The sequence below is a fragment of the Pezoporus flaviventris genome, unplaced genomic scaffold (assembly GCF_033815535.1).
Source record: "Pezoporus flaviventris isolate CSIRO_AGI_PZ_B2104156 unplaced genomic scaffold, CSIRO_AGI_Pfla_v1 ptg000031l, whole genome shotgun sequence".
In the NCBI taxonomy this organism is placed as follows: domain Eukaryota; kingdom Metazoa; phylum Chordata; class Aves; order Psittaciformes; family Psittacidae; genus Pezoporus; species Pezoporus flaviventris.
The window spans coordinates 7211559-7231546 of record NW_026892579.1 but is presented as its reverse complement, the minus strand read 5'-3'; the positions used below and the strand labels follow the sequence as shown (position 1 = coordinate 7231546).

Here is a 19988-nt window from a genome sequence, read left to right as displayed (position 1 = left end):
CTGTTTTTCCAATCAAGCTATGCCTCACAGCACACTACTTTTTCTCTTTTAATCAATATTTTTCCACTTCTGCTCCAAAAAGTAAGATTTATCAAACAAAAAATCCAAAACAAGCAAAAGCTTACATGGCCAGGACCACAGTCAGCATTCCTAGGTTAGGTGATACACTTGCCTTGGCTATATACTTCATTTTCCTTTCTCTTCCCATGCTCTAACTTTCAGTCAACTCGTGTGTGGATTTAGATGCTCTAAGCACTTAAAATCCACATTAGGAACTCTACATTGATGCTTCTGCACACCGGTATTAGTCCAAGGAGGAAAACAGACTCTCCTCTTCAGCTGCAAGCTTTTAGTACTCAAAAATTGGAGACAAAAGGGGGAAAGAAGATTTCATTTGTCTCCCCCCTCTTATGCCTGTCCTTTACAGGGATGTTTTCCGACTTGCATTACTATTGCTCGATTTCCAAAAGGGAATTCCATCTTTGGCAGCTAAGGTGAAGTCTGGTTTATACCAATTCTCTTTTCAGATTACTTCACTGTTAATGTATTTGTATCTTTCAAACAGCTACAAAGAATCCTTTTTTTTTTTTTAATTAAGTGTATTACTATTCTAGCATATAAACCTACACACTTCGTTCAGCTGTACAACACAGGGCAGTGGCAGACCTTTCATACTTGCCAAAAGATAACATGCCAGAAGGCGCTGTCAGGGCAGCATCAGCTGCTGAGAAGGAGAGGAGCCTGAGAGCTGCCCAGGGTACAAAACTCCTGCCTCTTCCATCATCTTGGAAGCTGATCACTCGGTAAGTCTGTTCATTCCCCCCATAACAACATTAAAAAGCACATACCTGCTTTTTAAAAGGCACTTTGAAATATACAGATTAAAAGTATTACCTACATACTTACTTGGAAAGGAAAAAAAAAGCAATTTTATTTTAATAAACCAAATCCCAGGTGTGAGTCAAAGAAAGGTATCACATAGCCACAGTGTGAGAGAAAGCAACCAGCTTAGTTGTTTGTTTAAAGGTAAGCAGAAGCAGCAATAACTGGAAAGGTATTATTCACATGAAGATTTCAGCTTTTGCAAGCATTGTATCTGCTGTTGCTGCTACAGAACTAGGAACAGAGTGGCCTATTTTCTGTTTGACTCGTGCATCCCATTATTACTTGCACACTCCTGACTAGCCAACAGCAGTATCTTTTCAGCTTGCTGACTCATCCAAACCTCCTGCAGGTGAGCTGACATCCTGGTCAAGGAACAGAAATACTCTGTAGTGGCCTGGACTGACAGACTGATCTTTCCCAAAAAGTAAATGGAAATAACCAAACAAATCAAACAAATAGAATTTCCAACACTTACTTCATCCTAAAAATTGCCTCTCATATGATAAGGAGATACAGGAAATGAAACAACTAAGCACAACATTGTGACTTAAACTGTGATCAAAGAAGTGGCAAGGAGCTTCATGAGAGGTCAAAAGTAACATTTTCCTAACTGTGACTGGAAAAAAAGCATTCTTTTTTTACTGGACGAATGTGAACAAGTGTCAAAAAAAGTTAGCGAAAGCCAACATGATGTTTTGAGACAGCACACACACACAAATTCTAAAAGATTTTCAGCTGCATAAAAAGCTGGAAACTTCACACTGACTACTCAACTGGAATCACGAGGCTTAGTATTTCCCCTGCTAAAAGCCTCTGGTCCAGCTTCTGTGTACACCAAAATAAGTTTTGGTGGGTTTTTGGTTTGGTTTTTTTTTTGTCTTTCTGGACTACAGAGATATTAATGAAAACTTTTGCAAACCCAGGTGCCTAATTTAGGTAATACCTCTAGACCTTATCAGACCATACAAATACTACTGAAGTAAATGGAAGCTGCAGGTACTCAATATCTTTAAAAATATGCTCATGCAGTGCACGCAAATGTCACACCAACATTGTTCAAATCTGCCTATGAAAAAACAGAATAATAATCTTAAACTGTCATAGAAATCAATCAGCTCACTAGAAACATGCTCAAGTGATATTCTACTGAAGGCTGAAAAAGCCAAACTCAGCTGTTACTTTGTTGAAAAACTGCTTTTATGCCCAAGCCATTCACGGAGATCTAAGCAATGCAACCACTTTTTTTTTTTACAAGCATTTTACCGAGCAGCTTGCCAAGCTCTGTATAAACACATTTTACTATTTCATAAAATTTATATGCCAAGTTTTTGAAACACAAAGTGACAGGCTCTCAGTGGAATTTCTGCAGAGCTACGAGGCTCTTATTGCCCTCAGCCCTCTTGAGACTGTAAATTGACTATAAGAAGCAAGTAGCCAGGATCTTTTTCTTTCACACAGGAATGCTTTGCAAACCTGAAATACTAAAACAGACTCTATGATCGGACAAGGAAGAATTTCTTTACACGAGGTTCAAAATCCCCCAGTGATCAGCACACTATAAATATGCAGCATTACTAGGTTTCTGTTGCCAGCAGTAGAAAAAGTTTCTCTCTGCCATTAAAGACCCCTTAAAGTGAAGAACTAATACTAAATATCCTCCACCCCACAGAGATATTTTAGCTGGATATTTTCATAAGAAAATCACCTTATCTCAAGGATTTAGGTTGCTTTCTAGTTTTCATCTAACTTGCTCACAACTTGCTTTCACTTGAAGTTACACAAAAGCAGCTGAGAGCAAACTCACCAGTGCCATAAAAAGAAAACCCAAATGAAGAGAGAATAACCTAGTTTCCAAGCTTCATGAAGTAAAAACTCTTGAGTATACAGTACAATTGCATTTGTGCCATATCATATCACATTTCAATCTATACTGCCTACTGAAACTTTCCACTTCCTTTACCAGACAGTTTTCTTATGGCTCCCTTTGATTATTCCCAGCTCTGACAGATTAGCTATCTTTTTACCATGATTACTTTTGCTTTATTATCCATCCATTTGCATTTATAACACTACTATTATTGTAAGGATTCTGAAGACATGTCCTTTATGGTGCTCTGCAGTATCAATGCAATTCTTGCAACGGCTTTCCATTGCCAATGATGCAAATGAAACAGGTATGTCAGAAACTGACAACTTCCTTTATTTTTTTTTTCCATAAAATGGTAAACCCAAAGCTCTTCCTCTTCTATGCTGTTCTTAAAAGCAGTAACTTTAGAATTACCATATCAAGGAACAGCAAAAACAAACAAACAAACAAAAATTTAGCCAGTATTTTGGGTGTTTCTATTACCACTTCCTCTCTTATAGGCAGATAATAAAAATAAATGAAAACTTTAAAAAAAAGGACATGACTACTAAACCCACAAATATTAGAAGACCTCAGTGGCAGCTCTGATACCCACAAAAGATTTAACATTCCCTTTTCAAGTTAGCTATGCTCTAGTATTTTTAAGGTTGCAAAGCAAGCTAGTCAGAATCAGAGCTCGTTTTCCAGCATTTAATCCTCCACCTGACTTAGTGTGCTTCCTTTCAGTTATTAATCACTTTGATACTACATCCTCTTAACTCAAGTTTAAATTTTGAAGACACACATGAATGCTATTTACTCCTACAGAAAAATCCCTGACTTCTCAATCTAAAACAGCAGCAGTCATTAACCACTTTCAGAATTCTACTGAAAAAAATGCCATTTTTCTATAGTTGATCTTTTCTTTTTCAGTCACCTACAACAGAAGGCTTCTGCTCTTTAGCTTTCTGTTAGAAAGGTAATACCTCCAATTTGCAAGCATATTTTATCAAACTTTAAAGTATGCTTTGGACACTTATATAAATACAGTCCGTGTTTGTTCATTGTCCACATACAACAGTGAAAAAATACTTAACGGCCTTCTGAAATAAAAGGATTGTATCTGGAACCTGCACCTGCCCGAGAGCCTTACGCAGGCCTCAGGACTGCTCCTCTTCAAGAGCTGTACTGGCCAAGCAATCCCAAATTGCAATCTGAGTTCTCCCTTGCTCTCTTAACCACAGTACAGAGAAAAAGGCATCCATGGGACACCTATCCCATGGTGCTAGCTGTCTTCTCCCAAAGGAAAAGAAGAAAGCGTAGCTCAGCCACCGTACATGGGCTTAACGGCTAAACAACCTCAGGATCTAGCCAGTAGCCAGGTATCTGGGGATGCGGACAAGTGCCATGCTCTCACAGGGGAAACAGGTTCCGATGGAGACACACCTCCCACACACCTCTTGTGTAGGTACTGTCAGATGCTGCCAGCTCTGCCTGTTGGAGCCTCCCAGACAGGTCACCAAGCCAAGCCTGCCAGGCTCCGTCCAGCCTAGTACCTGGGGCTGGATCGGTGACCAACACACGCCCGGGGGTTTCTTGGACCACTTGGGTGCATTGGCCTGAACAGGAGAACCCAGGGAAAGGCGATGGGCAGCCAGGTGCTCCTCGCATCAAACTTGCTTGTTTCTCAATGCCCTGTAAGTTCTCAGATCAAAACGTCAAAGCACAAACGCAATCACACAAAAGACGAAAGCCATGACCTGAAGCCTGATATGAAAACCAAAGGAGATCCCACCGGCACAGCCTACAGACACAGCACCCCTTGCCTGCTACGCCAGCGTCGGGAGCGGGGGAAATGTGCAGAACGCGACGCGCCACCTCGGCCTCGGTCACGGGCGGGATGGAGGGCACGGGTTGGGGGCGGTGCGGCAGCCGCGGGGCAGGGGCGACCGAGCTCAGCTTCCCTCTCACGCGTCTCCAGGGCTCGGGGGGCACCCGCCGGCGGTCGCACACGCACTGCAGAGCCGCGGGCCGCTCCCCCCACCACGGGGCCAAGGCATCGGCGGCCCGCACCCGGAGCTGGGCGGGGGCTGCCTGGACGGGCTCGCGTTCCGGCCCCTGCGCGCTGCCAGAAACTTTCCACGGAGGGGAAGGGGACAGGGCACAGACGAGAGGAGAGCTGGGGGGGGGGGGGGGTTACGGGAGGAAAGGGGGGTCCCGCCGGCCGCTTTCGGCGCGGCCCTTACCCGTCCTTGCGACGGGCCTTGTAGACGTGCCCGTAGGTGCCTCTGCCCACTTTGCAGCCTTCGTACTCGAACAGGTCCTCCACCCGCTCGCGCTCGGCCGCCAGCTTCGACTTGAACTCGTAGTCCATGTCTCACCCATGGGCGGGGAGGGACGGACAGGGGACACGGCGGCCGGATCAGCACCCCTGGCTGGCAGAGCCCCCTCCTGGCGCCGCCATTTCCGGGGCTCGGCGGGCGGGCGAGGGGTTGGAGGGCGGGCGGAGGGGGGGCGGTTTGTTTTTGTTTTGGTTTGGGGCTTTTCGGCGGGGGGAGGGGGCGCGCTCGGCCGCCACCCGCTTCAACTGGGCTCCTCGCGGCGCTGCGCGCGGGATGCCGGGAGTCGTAGTGCGGCTGTGGGAGCCTGCCCCTGCGAGGAGGGCGGGATGCCGTGGCGGTAGAACTACACCTCCCGGCATGCCCCGGGACGCCCTGGTTAGGCGGCGTCGGCGCGCTGCGCTCCCCGGAGACAGCGTTTCAGCGGCCCTTGGGGACTTGCTGACTCTTCCCGTTGAGGGCAGAGGCGGCAGCGATGAGCGCGGCTGGTCTCTCACCGGGGAAGGACGGAGACCGCGCGCCCGCCACGGCTAGGCCTCGCAACGCGCACCGGGCTGTGGGGCCCCGAATAGTGCGGCACCTTGTTTATCTCGCGAGCTGCCACTCACGGCTCGGCCCCTCCCCCGTGCTGGATACTGCCCTCTGATTGGTCAAGCTCGCTCCGCCCCGTGGGGCTGCGGCTTTGGGGAAGAGCCACTGCTCGGCTGAGGGGTGGGGGCGTGGCCTCGGGAGCGGTGGTTGCTACTGGTGACAAGTGGCGCGCGGAAGCGGCGGTTGGGCCGCGTCCAGTGCCGGCAGCTCTCGAGCCACGGCCCGCCCAAAGCAAACGGCTCCTCAGCGGAGCGGCGGCCTCACGTGTGTGCCGGTCCGGCGGGGCTGCACTGCAGGCCCACGGCCGTTTGGAGCCAAACGGGAAGGAGGAGCGGAAAGCGGCAGTAACCTTTATGCGACTCCCGTTCCATGTTGGAAACACGGATCCTTGCAAGGCGGATGGATGTAGTCAGGAGCTGCTGAATAGTTCACAGTGAGGATCGCAGGGGCAAATTGCAGTGTTTGCATCCAAATACGAACTCGGGCTTATTGCTGAGGCTTTCAGTACAGCAAAGCTATGTCCCTTCAGCCCCGTGCAAAGAGTTTTTAAGCCAAACATGATGCTACTTTCAGGTTCAGATTTCATGCTAAGTATTTTGAGATGATGGAAATGTTTAGGCATTTTGGAATTATGTCGTCTCAGGTTTTTCTTGGTGAAAAACAACACTCTCTGCACGTGTATTTGCATTACGGAAGCACCACACAGAACTAACAAAATACCAAGGTTATATCCTGTCATGCAAGCAAGTAATAATCCCCACCTTCTGTATTCAATCTTGGCTAATAACAGCAGCAAGTAAGTGAAACAGAATGAAATCAGAGAAGTGTAAAACCAGAAGCTGTCCATATACAGAAACCGTCTCGGTTCATCACCTGCCCAGCCAGCACTGGTTACCTCAATGGAAAGTTCTCCCACTGCCTGACACTGTATGGGAGGGACTGGCGAGCTGGTGAGAAGCTGTCAGTGCTGATAAAGCAAAGGGAGGGGTCAGCTGCAGTACGAGGTAAGGTACTGTATATGATTACTAGTGCATAGCTAAACTGTGAGGTCCTAACCAGAAATTTGTTTCTCAGCGAAGGCAGAAGGAGTGTAACCATTTTGAAGTGATTATTTCCTCCAGAAAGTAATAGATGATTCAGAATTTCCCTCGCGCCAGGTAAACAACAACCTAAATTCTCAGAAAACTTAATCACTCCTTTACCAAAGTAATATTTTCCAGAGAACTACAAGTGCTTTTCTCTGCAGTTGCAGGTACAGAACAAGGCCTGATCATGATCTGGCAAATTTCCTGAGCACAGGAGAGAGAACACCATTCAGTGTCAGCATTAAAGACATTTGCTAAAGTTAGAGCTTTAAATTTTGCAAAGTGTTTACATCTTTGTGTCCCTTTCTTCTCAGTGTTGGCTTTGACTACTAGGTGACCAGACTTAAAAGGGCAAGCATGTACCTGTAGAAGGTTATGCTACCCATATATATTAATTCAGTCTTAAAGTCATTAGGAATAAGGACTACCTTGCAGTTGGTAATAATAAACTCTTCAAGTAGTTCCCATTTCCCTCTTGGACCAAAAAAATAGCTGTTACTGCCCATTTTCATTACTAAGGTTTTCATTTTCTACTCTTACAATTCCAACATTTAATGAAAAGATTGTTCTTCACTGTTATTTATTGTATGTCCACAGCACAGGTGAGAGAGGGTTAACAGCACCCCTGGTTATGGAAGCCCAGCTAGGCTGGCATTTGTAAGCCAAGACAGCTTAATTTCCCTCTACCCTATGCTACCTAGCTCCCTAGTGTTGTAAGCACCCCTTTTATCCTTTCTTCCACAAACTGATCATTGTGAGTAAGAGTTTTGGCCTTTGCTGCTGCTGCTAGGAGGCTGTCTGAGAGAAACCTCTCTAACAGCTGGAAGACTTTTTAAAATTTCAAACCTACAATTCCTGTGACCAGTCCACATCCATCTTTTCTTTCTCTTCAAATACTGTCCTGAAGTAGCCTTTCTTGCTCTCCTGTGTGTATCCCCTGCCAAAAGTGTTTATAGATAGCAATCTCATCCCCACATAGCCTTTCTTTTGCTGGACTAAACAAACCATGCTTTTCTCGTTTCCTTCATGAGCCCCCCCAACAGAAGCTGGACTGATGCAAAGCTAGTTGTGGAAAACACACAACATGATCTGTGCCCTGGTTCCTTGTCTTGTGACAAAGCCCTGCTTCTGGTTTCTGAATCCTTACATTTGCCACATAAAAGCCACTGAAAGTGTAGAATCAACTAAGCAGCTCCAAGTGTAGGTCATCTCAGAGGCCAGTAAGAATGAGGCTGCCTTCTTATAATGCAGAAGTTTTATCAATCCATGGTTAAAAGATGGAAAATGGGCGCATTTGTTTCCTCTTGAGGTTGGAGCACATAGCAGGAATCCACTTCAAGTTCATGAAGGTGGAGAAAACTGTTTATACAGGCACATGCTGTCAGTCCTGTTTGAGAACAGCTTCCTGACATCTCCTCTCCAGGTGGGTCCCAGAGGAGGACCAGTGGCAGGCAGCTATTTACAGAGCAGAGATGAATCTCTGAGTAGTGGCAAATGGGCTGAGAGAAGGAGGCAGAACAGTACCATGACATTACCATTGCTCTTCCATGTTTGTAGAATGGTTATGACACTGGTAATACATATTTAATGGCATTCACAGAGGTTTATAAAGTGTTTTATTGTATTATTCAATTCTAGTCAGAAGGGAAATTACTGTGATGTTTTTAATACTTAATGCCCTATCATTTGTTAATTGTGCTGATGTAGAATGTCTGAGTAGCCCCACCAAAGAAAATAGAAAATGACAGGCTTGCAGATTGCAAGCATGATTTTTTTCAGCCTGCCAGCCTAACTGAAGATGCTGGGCTGTTGCTCATTCAAATCACCATTTCTTCTGAATGTCAAGTCACTGCATTCTCTCTTCATATATTAGTGAGACCAAAAAATGTGTGTGAGTTTTGTTCTGTTTTGGTTTTGGGTTTTTTATTTTTAATTTTTCTAGGCCACATCTGGAAGTATTTGCACCTTTTCTTAACTTACTCTCTCTGTAAGCTTTTACTTGTTAACCCAGTGGGAAATTTGGGACTCTTATGGATCAATACAGCATTTTTTCAGTAGATCTTTAGTGGGACATTAATAAACATACACAAACAGTGTTTACTGACATCAGTCACATTTAAGCTGATGTTGCTTCACTTAAGAGTGAAAGAATACACCTCAGAAGTCTGAGGAATAAGAGTAGAGAAAATTCAGAACAAATATGGGTCTCACATGAACTGTATTATCATCTTTACAGAAGCAGAGAAATACAGTTCTATTCCAATAAAAGTAGAAATATACTAATTTTTATATACTAATATATAAATATACTAATTTTTAAACATATTAATGTAAGAATGTGAATAGCCTAATAAAAGCAGGATAGTATGCCAGACAATTTCTCATAGGGGTGGATTAGAAAGTCTTCTACTGGCTGCAAGTTCATACATTGTCATTCCCAGTAAAACTCTGAATTTTGGAATCTTTTATGTCAGTTAACTTCTAAACACTTATTATAAAACTATTAAGATTATTTTACAGGTTTAGAAAACAAAGTACATTACTAAGAGGCGCTACCAAGATTTTACAGTAAGTCTAGAGTTCATGCTAGGAACAGAATATGGGAGTTCTGACTTCTGCTCTCATTATATAATTATTTGGCTAGCTTTGGTTTTGGTTTGGTTTTTTAATTAATTTTTATAGCACCATAATCCAAATAGTACTAAAATAGAAACCTTGTACTGCTTTTCTTGAGTGTAATCCAAGAACCTGATCTCAAAATAGGCTGTACTGTTTTTCCTCATGATTTTTCCTGAGAAAAAAGAAAACCCTCACAAAATCACAAAAGCTATTACCTACTTTCTCTTTATGGACTGGTCAGATTGAGCAGTTACATAATATAACCAACAGAATTCAGCATTCAGCCACTAAAAACAGTAGGACACAGCAAAGTAGAAGTGAAATAATCCTGCATTGCATGGTGTGCCACAGTTTATCATTGCACAACTACAATTCAACCTGATCGCTGACCAACTATGTATAACCACGTGTATATCTTAGCATATCACTCCCTGTAAATTGTGAAGCAAGATGCATGAGCTTATTTCATTTGCCGTATAGCATGCAGTGTAGTGTTTAAATTTGTCAGAAAAAAAAAATCCAAAAAGCTAGAGGATACTATCAACAGCCATTGCATTCCCATTTGAGAATCAGCGTGACAGCTGGTTTAGAGTGCCAGCCAATACCTCCAAAGCAGAGATGCAGAGAAAACCTTGATTTCTAAAAATGTAGTTGTTGCCCATTATGGAGAAAGCATAAACTCTAATTCTGAATATAGCAGCCAAACTTTGCATATTTTGAAGCTGCACTGTTGGTGTAACTGAGCTTCCTTGGCTTTGATGATACACATGCTTTCAATCCACCGGCATTGTTGGCATTCTTATTCCAGCACCACCATGTTCCACCTGCTCTATTTCCTTGCTAGTTGTTAAGGCTTTCAGAGGCTAAAATAATTCTAAATTTGCCTGTAGAATCCACTAATCTTTTTCCATGAAATGAGAAAATCAGTAGCATGTAATGAAAAAGGAAAGATGTTTCTTTGATTCACAGAATCCTAGACTGGTTTGAGTTGGAACGGACTTTAAAGATCATCTAGTTCCAACTCCACTGCTATGGATAGGCACACCTTTCACTAGACCAGGTTGCTCAAAGCCCTGTCCACCCTGGCCTTGAACACCTCCAGGGATGGAGCATCTACAGGTTCTCTGGGCAATCTATTCCAGTGCCTCACCAGCCTCATAGTGAAGAACTTCTTCCTAATATCTGATCTAAATCTACCCTCTTTCAGTTTAAAACCATTGCCCCTTGTCCTATCCCTCCATGCATTGCTCCCTCCATGTCTTTGTAGAAAGTCTCTCTCCAAATTTCTTGTAGGTCCCTTTAGGCACTGGCAGCTGCTCTAAGGTCTGTCCAGAGACTTCTCCAGCCTGAACAAGCCCAGTTCTCTCAGCCTGTCATCACAGGAGAGGTGCTCTAGCCTTTGGAGCATCTTCATGGCCATCCCCTGGTCTCGCTCCAACAGCTGCACGCCCCTCTTGTGTTGGGAACCACAGAATGCAGTACTGCAGAGGAGAGAGCAGAGTAGAGGGGGAGAATCACCTCCCTTGGCCTGCCAGTCATTATTCTCTTGATGCAGCCCAGGATACAGTTCGCTTGAGGAATATAAAGGAGGATACATCAAAACTGCACTGTCTGATAGCTTTCTGAAGTTAAATCCATTCCCACAGAAGAAACCGAACTGTGCTAAACAGATAACCCAAACCATATCAAGTTCTACTGTTAGGCTTCCAACTTTTTCCATTGGATATAATAAGTTTTATATCACTTTATCAGCAAAATTCATCCTAAAGACAAGCTATGGCTATAAAACAGTATTTCATGACAAGTCTATAGAACATATCTAATATATAGAGAACTATTATAATTTAGTGTTGCTCCTAGCCAAATAGTGATGTCTTATTACAAGTGTTCTCAGCAGCAAACGTTCAGAAGTGCTTTAATAAATTGTCTTTGTACAAGAAATAACAAACTTCAGTTATACCAAGTGCAATTTATATATAAGAAAATCTTTGAGTGATAAAGACAGTTAGATAATGAAATTGTCTGGAGATAATGTGTAATCATTAGACTAAAACTGAAATAATTAGATATTTTTAAGAAAAGGTTAGATAAACCTATTTTAGAAGTTTTGTAGGTAAGGTAGCATTACCATGATGAGGAGAGTAGCTAGAAATTAGATTTCTTGGTTTTCTTTCCAGCCCTATTTTTCTATGAGTTTGTTATTCTATATGACATAAGAAGCCTCATTTCATGGACTAATCAGTTAAAAGACAAAACTCAAAAGACAGAAGTGAACTGTGAGGTTTTGTGACAGAAGGATTATCCCACAAGGATTTGTACTGAGTTTGTAAGTGAACTGGGAAAAGGAATAAATGATGACGTGACAACATTTGAAGAACATGTTTGATAATTCAGATCTAAAGCTGATTGGAAATACACAGGCTCCCACAGCACTGTGTGAGTAGCGATAGTTGAAAAGCAGTGTTCCAGAGTGCAGTGTAATAAACATGGAGGAAAAACACACAGATACGATGATGACTTCTAAAAGCTAGTGTCAGTCATTAAAACTCTTGAAGTCACTGTGAGCAGTTGTATGAAAAAAGGTTCCGTTCTCAGAGGTGGTTAATAGTACAAGAAAGGTAAACTTTTTTAGAAAAAGGATAAGGAAAGAAATATAAACCACAGTACTACATACAACTGTGGTGCACTGCTTGCATATTGTTGTCAGTTCTAGTCACCTCATCTCAGAATCCATAATTAGGATTAGTAACATTCAGATAACTAAAACTCAAAAATATTAAATGGCAAAATGATGGGATACAAATACATTAGCAGCTTTTAAATACAAAATACTGTCTCTGTTTTAGCACTTCTGAAGGACTCATGTTACTGGAAGCTGGGAAGGCACACAGAAGAGATTATTGCTGTCTCCTTGCCCTTTTTGTATACTCTCTCATCATGTACTAGATGGGCCTCTGGTTCATCTACTGCAGCCATTCTTATGATCCTACAAGATGAGGCTAAATACATTTGGATTTTTTAGCTGGGAAAATAAGTTATTGGAGGGGGGTGATAAATGATTTAAAAAAAAATTTAGCCAAAAAGCATATTTAATTAATACTGTGTCATTTGTGGCTATTGTGTACCAGAGGAAACTTCCAGATCAGGAATTCACCAGAACGCAATTTGTTAGAATCTGAGGAGATGGATGTGTTAACAGAAAAAATGAGTGATCCAAGAGCTGAATGCCTCCTGCCTGTGAATGATTTTGTGCTTTGTGAAACTATGACAGAATTAGATTCAAGAAAACCTAGGAAAATATTGAGGCTAAGAGCCTCAATATTTTGCTGAAGTTCTGGTTTTCTTATTTCCACCCTAATTTTATTATTTCCTAACTCCATCCTTGCCTCAGTGGCAAAAGCCTACATTATCTAGATTCCAGAACTGTATTTACAGCCAAATAGGAAATGACGGCATTGGCTGTTGGCTCACAACGCTGAAGAAGTTGAGCAACTCTGAATTTTAAAGGAAAGCCAGATGGTTTAATGAGAGGAGGAACAGGAGTTCCATTGTCCTACATGGTTTTTATTTCTTTGAGGACCAGGTTTTCTATATGTAATGTAAGGCACAATATTTCTACATCCTTAGGAAAACTTCTGGATTCAAGTATTACTGAAAATATTGGTTAGCTTTACTAGCTATGTCCATTGACCAGTAAAAAATGTGCTGTCAGCCAAATTTCAGCCTGAAAAAAAGAACTGACCAAAATCTTTTTATACTTCAGGCTATGATCTTGCCAGTACAACTTGGAAAAAAAAAGAGATTATCCTGAGAGAAATACCTAGTGCTAATGCCTTATATAGAAAAGACGAAGCACTGACTGTTGAAGCAAAAAATACTTTACACCCTTACCACAGACATCAAAAATTTTATTGTCAAACCCCTACAGTGCTTCTGGCTGGATAAAATACCATGGAAAAGGTGACTGTGACTTTAGCCTCACAGAAGGTGCAGAAACAATGGTTGATGGAAGGGAAATATGGGGATGATGCACACAAAGAAAATCACTAGCTGCTCTTACTACAGAACATGAGTGCCCTTGCTGCTGAGTAAGACTTCTTGTCACTAGTTTCTGTCTTTTCCTCACTCCAATTTTACACAGTAAAATTAAGGCAATCAAAACTATTAAATTAGTTTTAATTCTAAGCTGAAGTACTTTCAACTGCCATGTTAATGTTTTTTTGAAGGATAAAGTGCCCTTGGTTCCCTGTAGCCTCTGATAGTATATTGTGTCTGGTTGGGATGAGGTTAATTTTCTTCATCGCAACCTGTATGGTGTTGTGGTTTAGATTTGTGACCTAAACAACGTTGATAACACACCAGTGTTTTAGCTACTGCTGAGCAGTGCTTGTACAGCATCAAGGCCTTCTCTGTTTTTCATCCTGCCCCTGCAGCAAGTAGGCTGACATGATCTGACCAGTGAGATACTGCTTGCTATATAACATCATGCTCAGTGATAAAATTGGGGCGGGGGGGAGTTTTTGCAAAGTTGCCATTGCTTGAAGACTGGCTGGGTACCAGTCTGCTGGTAGGAGATGGTGAGTGAGTGGCTTTCCACAATTTATTTGTCTTTTTTTTTTTTTTCTTTTTTCTTTTCTTGACTCAGGAAACTGTCTTTGTCTCAACCCATGCATTTTTCTTGCTTTTGCCCTTTGGAGTCTCTCCCACATCCCACTTTGGGGGCAGTAAGTGAGCATCTAGGTGGGTGTTTAGCTGTTGGCCAGGGTCAACCCACCACCTATAGGAAAGCCCTAAGGTAAGAATGAGATGGGATGCAGCTTACTAGGCTAATTGCCATGCCTCTCATCTTTTACTCTGTATGTGGAAACTACCAAATCCTTTTTATTAGGACTGAGTAGAAGAAGTCACACGTCATTTTCTCTTCCCCAGCTACTAGTGCCAGCAAGAAGACAGTATGGATTATTGTTTACCCCTGAGTCTGTTGAAAACCTTATTGTTACCACCAGAAAAATTACATCATATATGTTTCAATTCTTGGGTCCATAAAGTAGGAGTAATAACATTTAGATATCCTTAATGGATTATCTCAAATCTAATTGGTAACTTTGGATACTCTGATTATTAACCATTATTTTATTGCTATTATTTTATTGTAAAATGATAGTTGCTAGCATAAACAAAACTTTCTTCATATAACCTATTGAGTCTATCACTTGCGATGGAGTCTGTGTATAACACAAAACACAAGGAGCTGTAACTTTAGTATGCTTGGTTTAGAAGCAAGCATGCTTGAAAAAGAAATAATTATGATATCAATGGCAACAGAAACAATAGCAGTAGACTAAAATCAGATTACCAAATTGTTCTCAGGAGTGAAGTCCTGAACGCTGTATGTAATGAACTGGATGCTTATGGAAAAGAAGATAAACAAATATAAAGAAAGTTTGTTGAAATGGTGACTGTTGTGCTGGTGTGCTGGTTAGACTAAGAATGTACTTTGGGTGGTAAGTTCATTTCAGTCTGCTTAATTTTGATGTGTCACTTTCGACTCAAGTCATTCCCAGGTAGAGAACAAGTTGTGTTTTTAAGAGATGGCAGGAATTAAGCCCTGATTTCCATTCTTCCTCCTTTCCCAGTGACCACAGCTCCAGCTCCCTGCCCATCATGAGTCTTCATTTCCCCCAGTGTTCACAGCTCCCTCCTCCTGCCTCCCAGCTACCAGGCAGGTGAGAAACAAGGAGATGTGGTTGCTTTTGAGTTAGGTATGTACTGGCTTACCGCAAACTAAACATCATAAATAATGTTAGAGCTCCAGCAACAGCCTTTCAGTCACAGTAATAATCGGAAGGAAGTAGTCTTTCCTCTACTGAGCGGTTACATTTCATGAAACTTGGAGGAACTTCATAACCTGAAGTTTTCTATTTCTGCATCAAATGTAGTTGAAATGAACTTATGGGTTCAAAAGTTATTAAAGGGTGTCTGATAAGATACGTAGGCAAACAGCATATCACCTAAACCCTGTTTCCTGAGGCTCACAGAGACAATTCTCAGCAGTTCATGAATAAGGTTTGAGGATGAAAAGTCTGACTAATATGCAAAGTATCAGTCTTGGGAGCTTCCATACCATTTACAACATTCAAGAGAGATCTCCAAAGCCATTTAGTGGCAGCATAGCAGAAAAAAATACACTAGTTTTGAATTGTTTGGATTAATACATTAATTAGTAAAGCCTGGCAGACAGGCATAACATGTCTTTGTTCAGTGTTTCTGCTCCAGCAGCGAGGCATCATCTCCCAAACATATAAAATTGTAGTTTGCTGTCAGAGCCTAAGGGGAGAGGGGACATTTAAAAATAAAATTAAAAAAAAAAAAAGTATTCATAGGTCCATACCATACAACTCTACTGAATGCAGTATTTTCACTGCCTTTCAGACTTCCTGCATATGAAAGACCTACTACCTGAACATCCACAGATAAGAATCATATGGTTGTGTATGTATGAGTTGATTTTCTGCCTCACATTAAGTGCATTCTTTCTTAACATTTCCAGATTCCTAGACTGTATCAGACATAAATTCAGATACAAAAAAACTACTGAACTGGGTTGGGCACAGTGCAGGTAACATGATACCTGTTCTAAAGTCTGATAAAATTGCATGCTTTCTTTTGTGTGTAATCTCTTTTCCTTTATATCACTTAAATATTGATACCACGTGTCATCATTATCCCTCTCAGAACTCATTGAAGGGAGTTGGGGGGGAAGGCAGACGTCAAATTGACCTTGATTTGACTTTGATGGAATGAAGACAGAGATATGAACTGAACTGAGTGACATTAAAAATGAACTTGTTTTTGTCTGTCAATAATTCAGATTTCATTAAGACTAAATCAGGTCACTGAAATGTTAGGAAAAGCCATCTAGTGTCAAAAAGAGGTTTAAGAAGAACTTAATGCCTAAAAGCAATCTAATGGCTATACCAATTCTGGATACACTGAAAATCAAGGACTAAATCTGCTCAGTTACTGATGTAGCAGTAGCGCAGAGACTATAGCTTGTATTGGTCAGGCAGCAGGGCACATAATGTACTTACACAGAGGAAGGAGCTAACAAAGAAATTCTGCACATCTATATGAGAAACAATATTGAAAATAAGGATAAAAGATGGAGGAAAGCCACAGAACTTGAGGAATTTTATTTCCCAGGTCAAACTGTTCATATAAGAAGCAGAGCTGTGGCCACTGCAGAGCTTTCAGCGGGTCAAATCCCATATTTCCTACATACAGAAGCTATATGGACTTAATTCAAGCAATTTTAACTGCATTATCTCACATTTTTTGTGTGGTCTCTCTTTTATTGACTTAAAACTATTTTTATCTGTCAGACTTATGACAATACCTTTAGACCATAAGCATGAATTAAGCTTGCAAATAGTTGCTTCATTCAAAGTCGTTACTACTCCCCAGCCAGCTGTTCACCAATGACCTTTTGCAAAAAGCCACTTCCACCCTCAGTTCTGCCAGCCTGTGCTCAAATGGGTCCCTTGGTGCCAGTGAGGCTGGTGAGTGACCTCAGTGAAGTGTCCAAAGGGCACCTACAAAATAGGTATGGGTACAGTAACCTGCTGCTGGATGGTGACAAATAGTGAGACATTGTATCTTCATCTGTTCCAGGAATTCTGGGATGGAAACTGCAGTCTGCTGCCCTGTTGATGGCTAAACCTGTAGAAACAGGTCTGAACCATGCTAAAACTTCGATTGCACACAGCCTTGTGTACTGTACTGTTCTTGCTATATGGATTTGAAAATCCTGCTAACCTGGAAACCCCCTTGTACAAACATATTTATAGCATTCTAAAGGGTTTGTTTTAACTGATGTGATATCTGTATAAATTTATCTCTAATACAATAGCTATTTTATCATAATCTACAGCAGGAAGTTGTGCTGCATCCTGAGCCAATATATAAGCACAAAAGAAGATTAGATCTTTATCTACATCTTTTCTTTGTCATTCTCACAAGCCCATTTTAATTTAATTTTATCTAATCATACTGTAATGTAAAGTAGTGCAGTATTTAAGTGGTTCTAGGAGGCCTTTATTAGCTTAATGGAGAAAACACCAAAAAAAAACGCTGAGCAGAGCCAAATGAACTGCAGCAGAGCTGGGAGGGACAGACTGTAAATTATCATATTGTTCCTGTGCTATATGGCATAGAGTGTGCCACACTGAGGAGTGCTAATGGCTTCAGCTGTAGCCAGGACTCCTGAATGCTTTTTTTGTGGCACTTGAAAGGATACAACTTGAAACCAAGTAAACCAGCAGATTAAGTGGATAACTTGACGTTAAAATCCTTCAGTCCCAACATTGTAATTATTATTCAATATATTTCTAAATTATGCTCCTTATTTAAAAAAATCTGCCTCGAGAAACCTCCCAGAAGTCATTACTACATGCATAAATACATAGCATGTAAAATTATATTTTTCTAATCATAAGATTGCATTAACATGGTAAGGCTGCTTACTCTATTCTTCTACGTGTACATTTACTTTGTGGGTGTGCTTTATAGCAGCATTGTGTGTTATGTGCTTTATAACTGGTGAATTAGTGCTTGAAGTGTGACCTTCAGGTGCAGTTTAGCACCATGCCTTCTATGTGTTTCTATATCATTGTAAGGGTCTGCCCTTCCCTTTCAGTTCACCTGAATCATGAATTCCTCAGAACTTAACTTTCTGCTGAGTGGGGTGAGTTGTAAAGCTATACAGCGCACAGCAGACCTGGAGAACCAATACTTGCAGACAAGTAGTGCATATTCAAGTACTTGCCAATGCCTGTGGCCCCATGGTGGCCAAGTAATTCCATACTGTGGCCATCAGACACCCAAATCCTTAACGGTGTAAGAACTGAGTGACAGTCTTCCCAAAGGCAGCATTACTGAAGAAGAGTTAGGGACTCCAAACTTAATAAAAGCTCCACCTAGGCACTCTACATATCTTGGGAATGCAAATATTTTGCAGCATGCTGATCCTGGTAGGAGGTTCCTTCTTTGTAATCTTATAACAAATCCAAATCCAATCATTTTATCCTGTGGGGCAATTTCTGCATGAAAATAGCAAACTCTGATATCTTTCTTAGTCAGAAGATTTGAAGCTTAAGTCATTCTGAAAGCTCCACTATAACGAATACAAAAAAGAAAGAGCCTGCTAATACAAAAAATAGCAAGCCCAGCATATGCAGGCAAGAACCTTAATTTCTTTATTTGAATTATTTAGATACAGCATTAAAGCAATTTAGACAATATATGATCTTTCTTATGTCTTAAGACATGAATCTATCTATTTTTCTAGCCAAGATTCAATTTACTGGAATGAAAACATTTTAACAGACAGGTTAACAGACACATTTAAAATGAAAACATTTTAACAGACACAAAAAGAGGTGTCAGGAACTGAGATTCTGATAATGATGGTGCACTGTGTAAGGGTATCCCAGAGTAGAGGTAAATCCTGGGTCTGCACACTGACAGGCATAATAGTCACTTAATCCTGGTGGAGTTAATGAGATTACCACTACCCTTCCCTGTTTCTCCCCTGGTATCTTTTTGCATGAAGTCTGTCAGGGAGAGTTTGATGGAAAATGTACATGTCTTCCCAGCTCAGGAATCAGAAACCCATAATAAGGACCCTGAAGATGAACTATCCCTGACGCAAAAAAATTGCACTTCCAATTAAAAGTAAAGACAAAAATAAAACTTGGCATGCACACTATGTCAGAAAAGGTTTGACAGAACGTGACTCCAAATTGCTCAGCAGCTCAAAACAACTGGACCATTTGGTACTCTGAGTTTGTAGGCTACAGCAGCTCCCATCACTGCTGCACTCTCTTGATTTGTAAAGGCCACTCTGTACCATCACACTTGTTGATAGAAAATAAGGGAGTGGTATATCCCTTTATTTCAAAACAGATGATCTCAGCTCCTGGCAAATTTGACGTGTGTTTCTCACTGCCCAGAGTTCAAGTAGATCAACGTGTGGCTGTTCTGTACCAGGGACCACAGACCCCGAGCCTTCACATTATCCCAGCGAGATGCCTATCTCCTACTTCAGTGGCATTTATGCAGAAAATGCGGGAACGCTCAGAAGCTGGTCCAGGGTGTGTCCCTGATACACATAAATACCTGGTAGCTGTTTGCATAAAGTCTCACAGACTGCGTTAAATCAGTACAAGGAGCAACACGCCCCAGAAGGCTAAACAAACCCAATGTCAGAGCACCAAATTTATGCACAAGCTTTGCCATTCCTTGAAAGGAGTCCCATTGGAGGTAGGGTTTGACAGGAAGGTAGTCTGTCACTCAATTTACAGGCTTAAGGTGCTGTAGGGGAGCCAGTTGTGACTTCCAGAAAATCAGCATGAAATCAGAGAATAAGGAATTTGTTGTGTCTATTGATTTTTTATACAATGCAACACCTAAGCTGTGTGTGGGCAGGTTTTCAGAACGGTTTCAACCTTTGTATAGTCCCCCTATGATCAGTTGCAATTACATGGCAAAATTAGCCACTTTAGTCTTGTACCAGGAATGCTACTTTTGTGTTACATTTATTACAGTATCTTATATACTGACAAT

The 19988-nt window shown here is 41.5% G+C and overlaps 1 protein-coding gene and 1 long non-coding RNA gene across 2 annotated transcripts in view; one reads left to right on the top strand and one right to left on the bottom strand.

Moving 5' to 3' along the window:
- The window catches only part of CDK19 (cyclin dependent kinase 19), a 136031-nt gene extending 130391 nt beyond the window's left edge, over positions 1–5640 (bottom strand). Inside the window, exon 1 of the mRNA XM_061460118.1 lies at positions 4978–5640. Within this exon, the coding sequence (XP_061316102.1) occupies positions 4978–5105 (128 nt within the window). The 5' untranslated portion in view covers positions 5106–5640. The remainder of the gene's footprint in view (positions 1–4977) is intronic.
- A 527-nt stretch (positions 5641–6167) lies between these two features.
- Positions 6168–17484, top strand: LOC133272687 (uncharacterized). Its single transcript, XR_009744511.1, has 4 exons — positions 6168–6665; positions 14011–14160; positions 15060–15127; positions 15798–17484. It is a non-coding gene; the product is annotated as an uncharacterized LOC133272687 (long non-coding RNA).
- The last annotated feature ends 2504 nt before the right edge of the window (positions 17485–19988 follow it).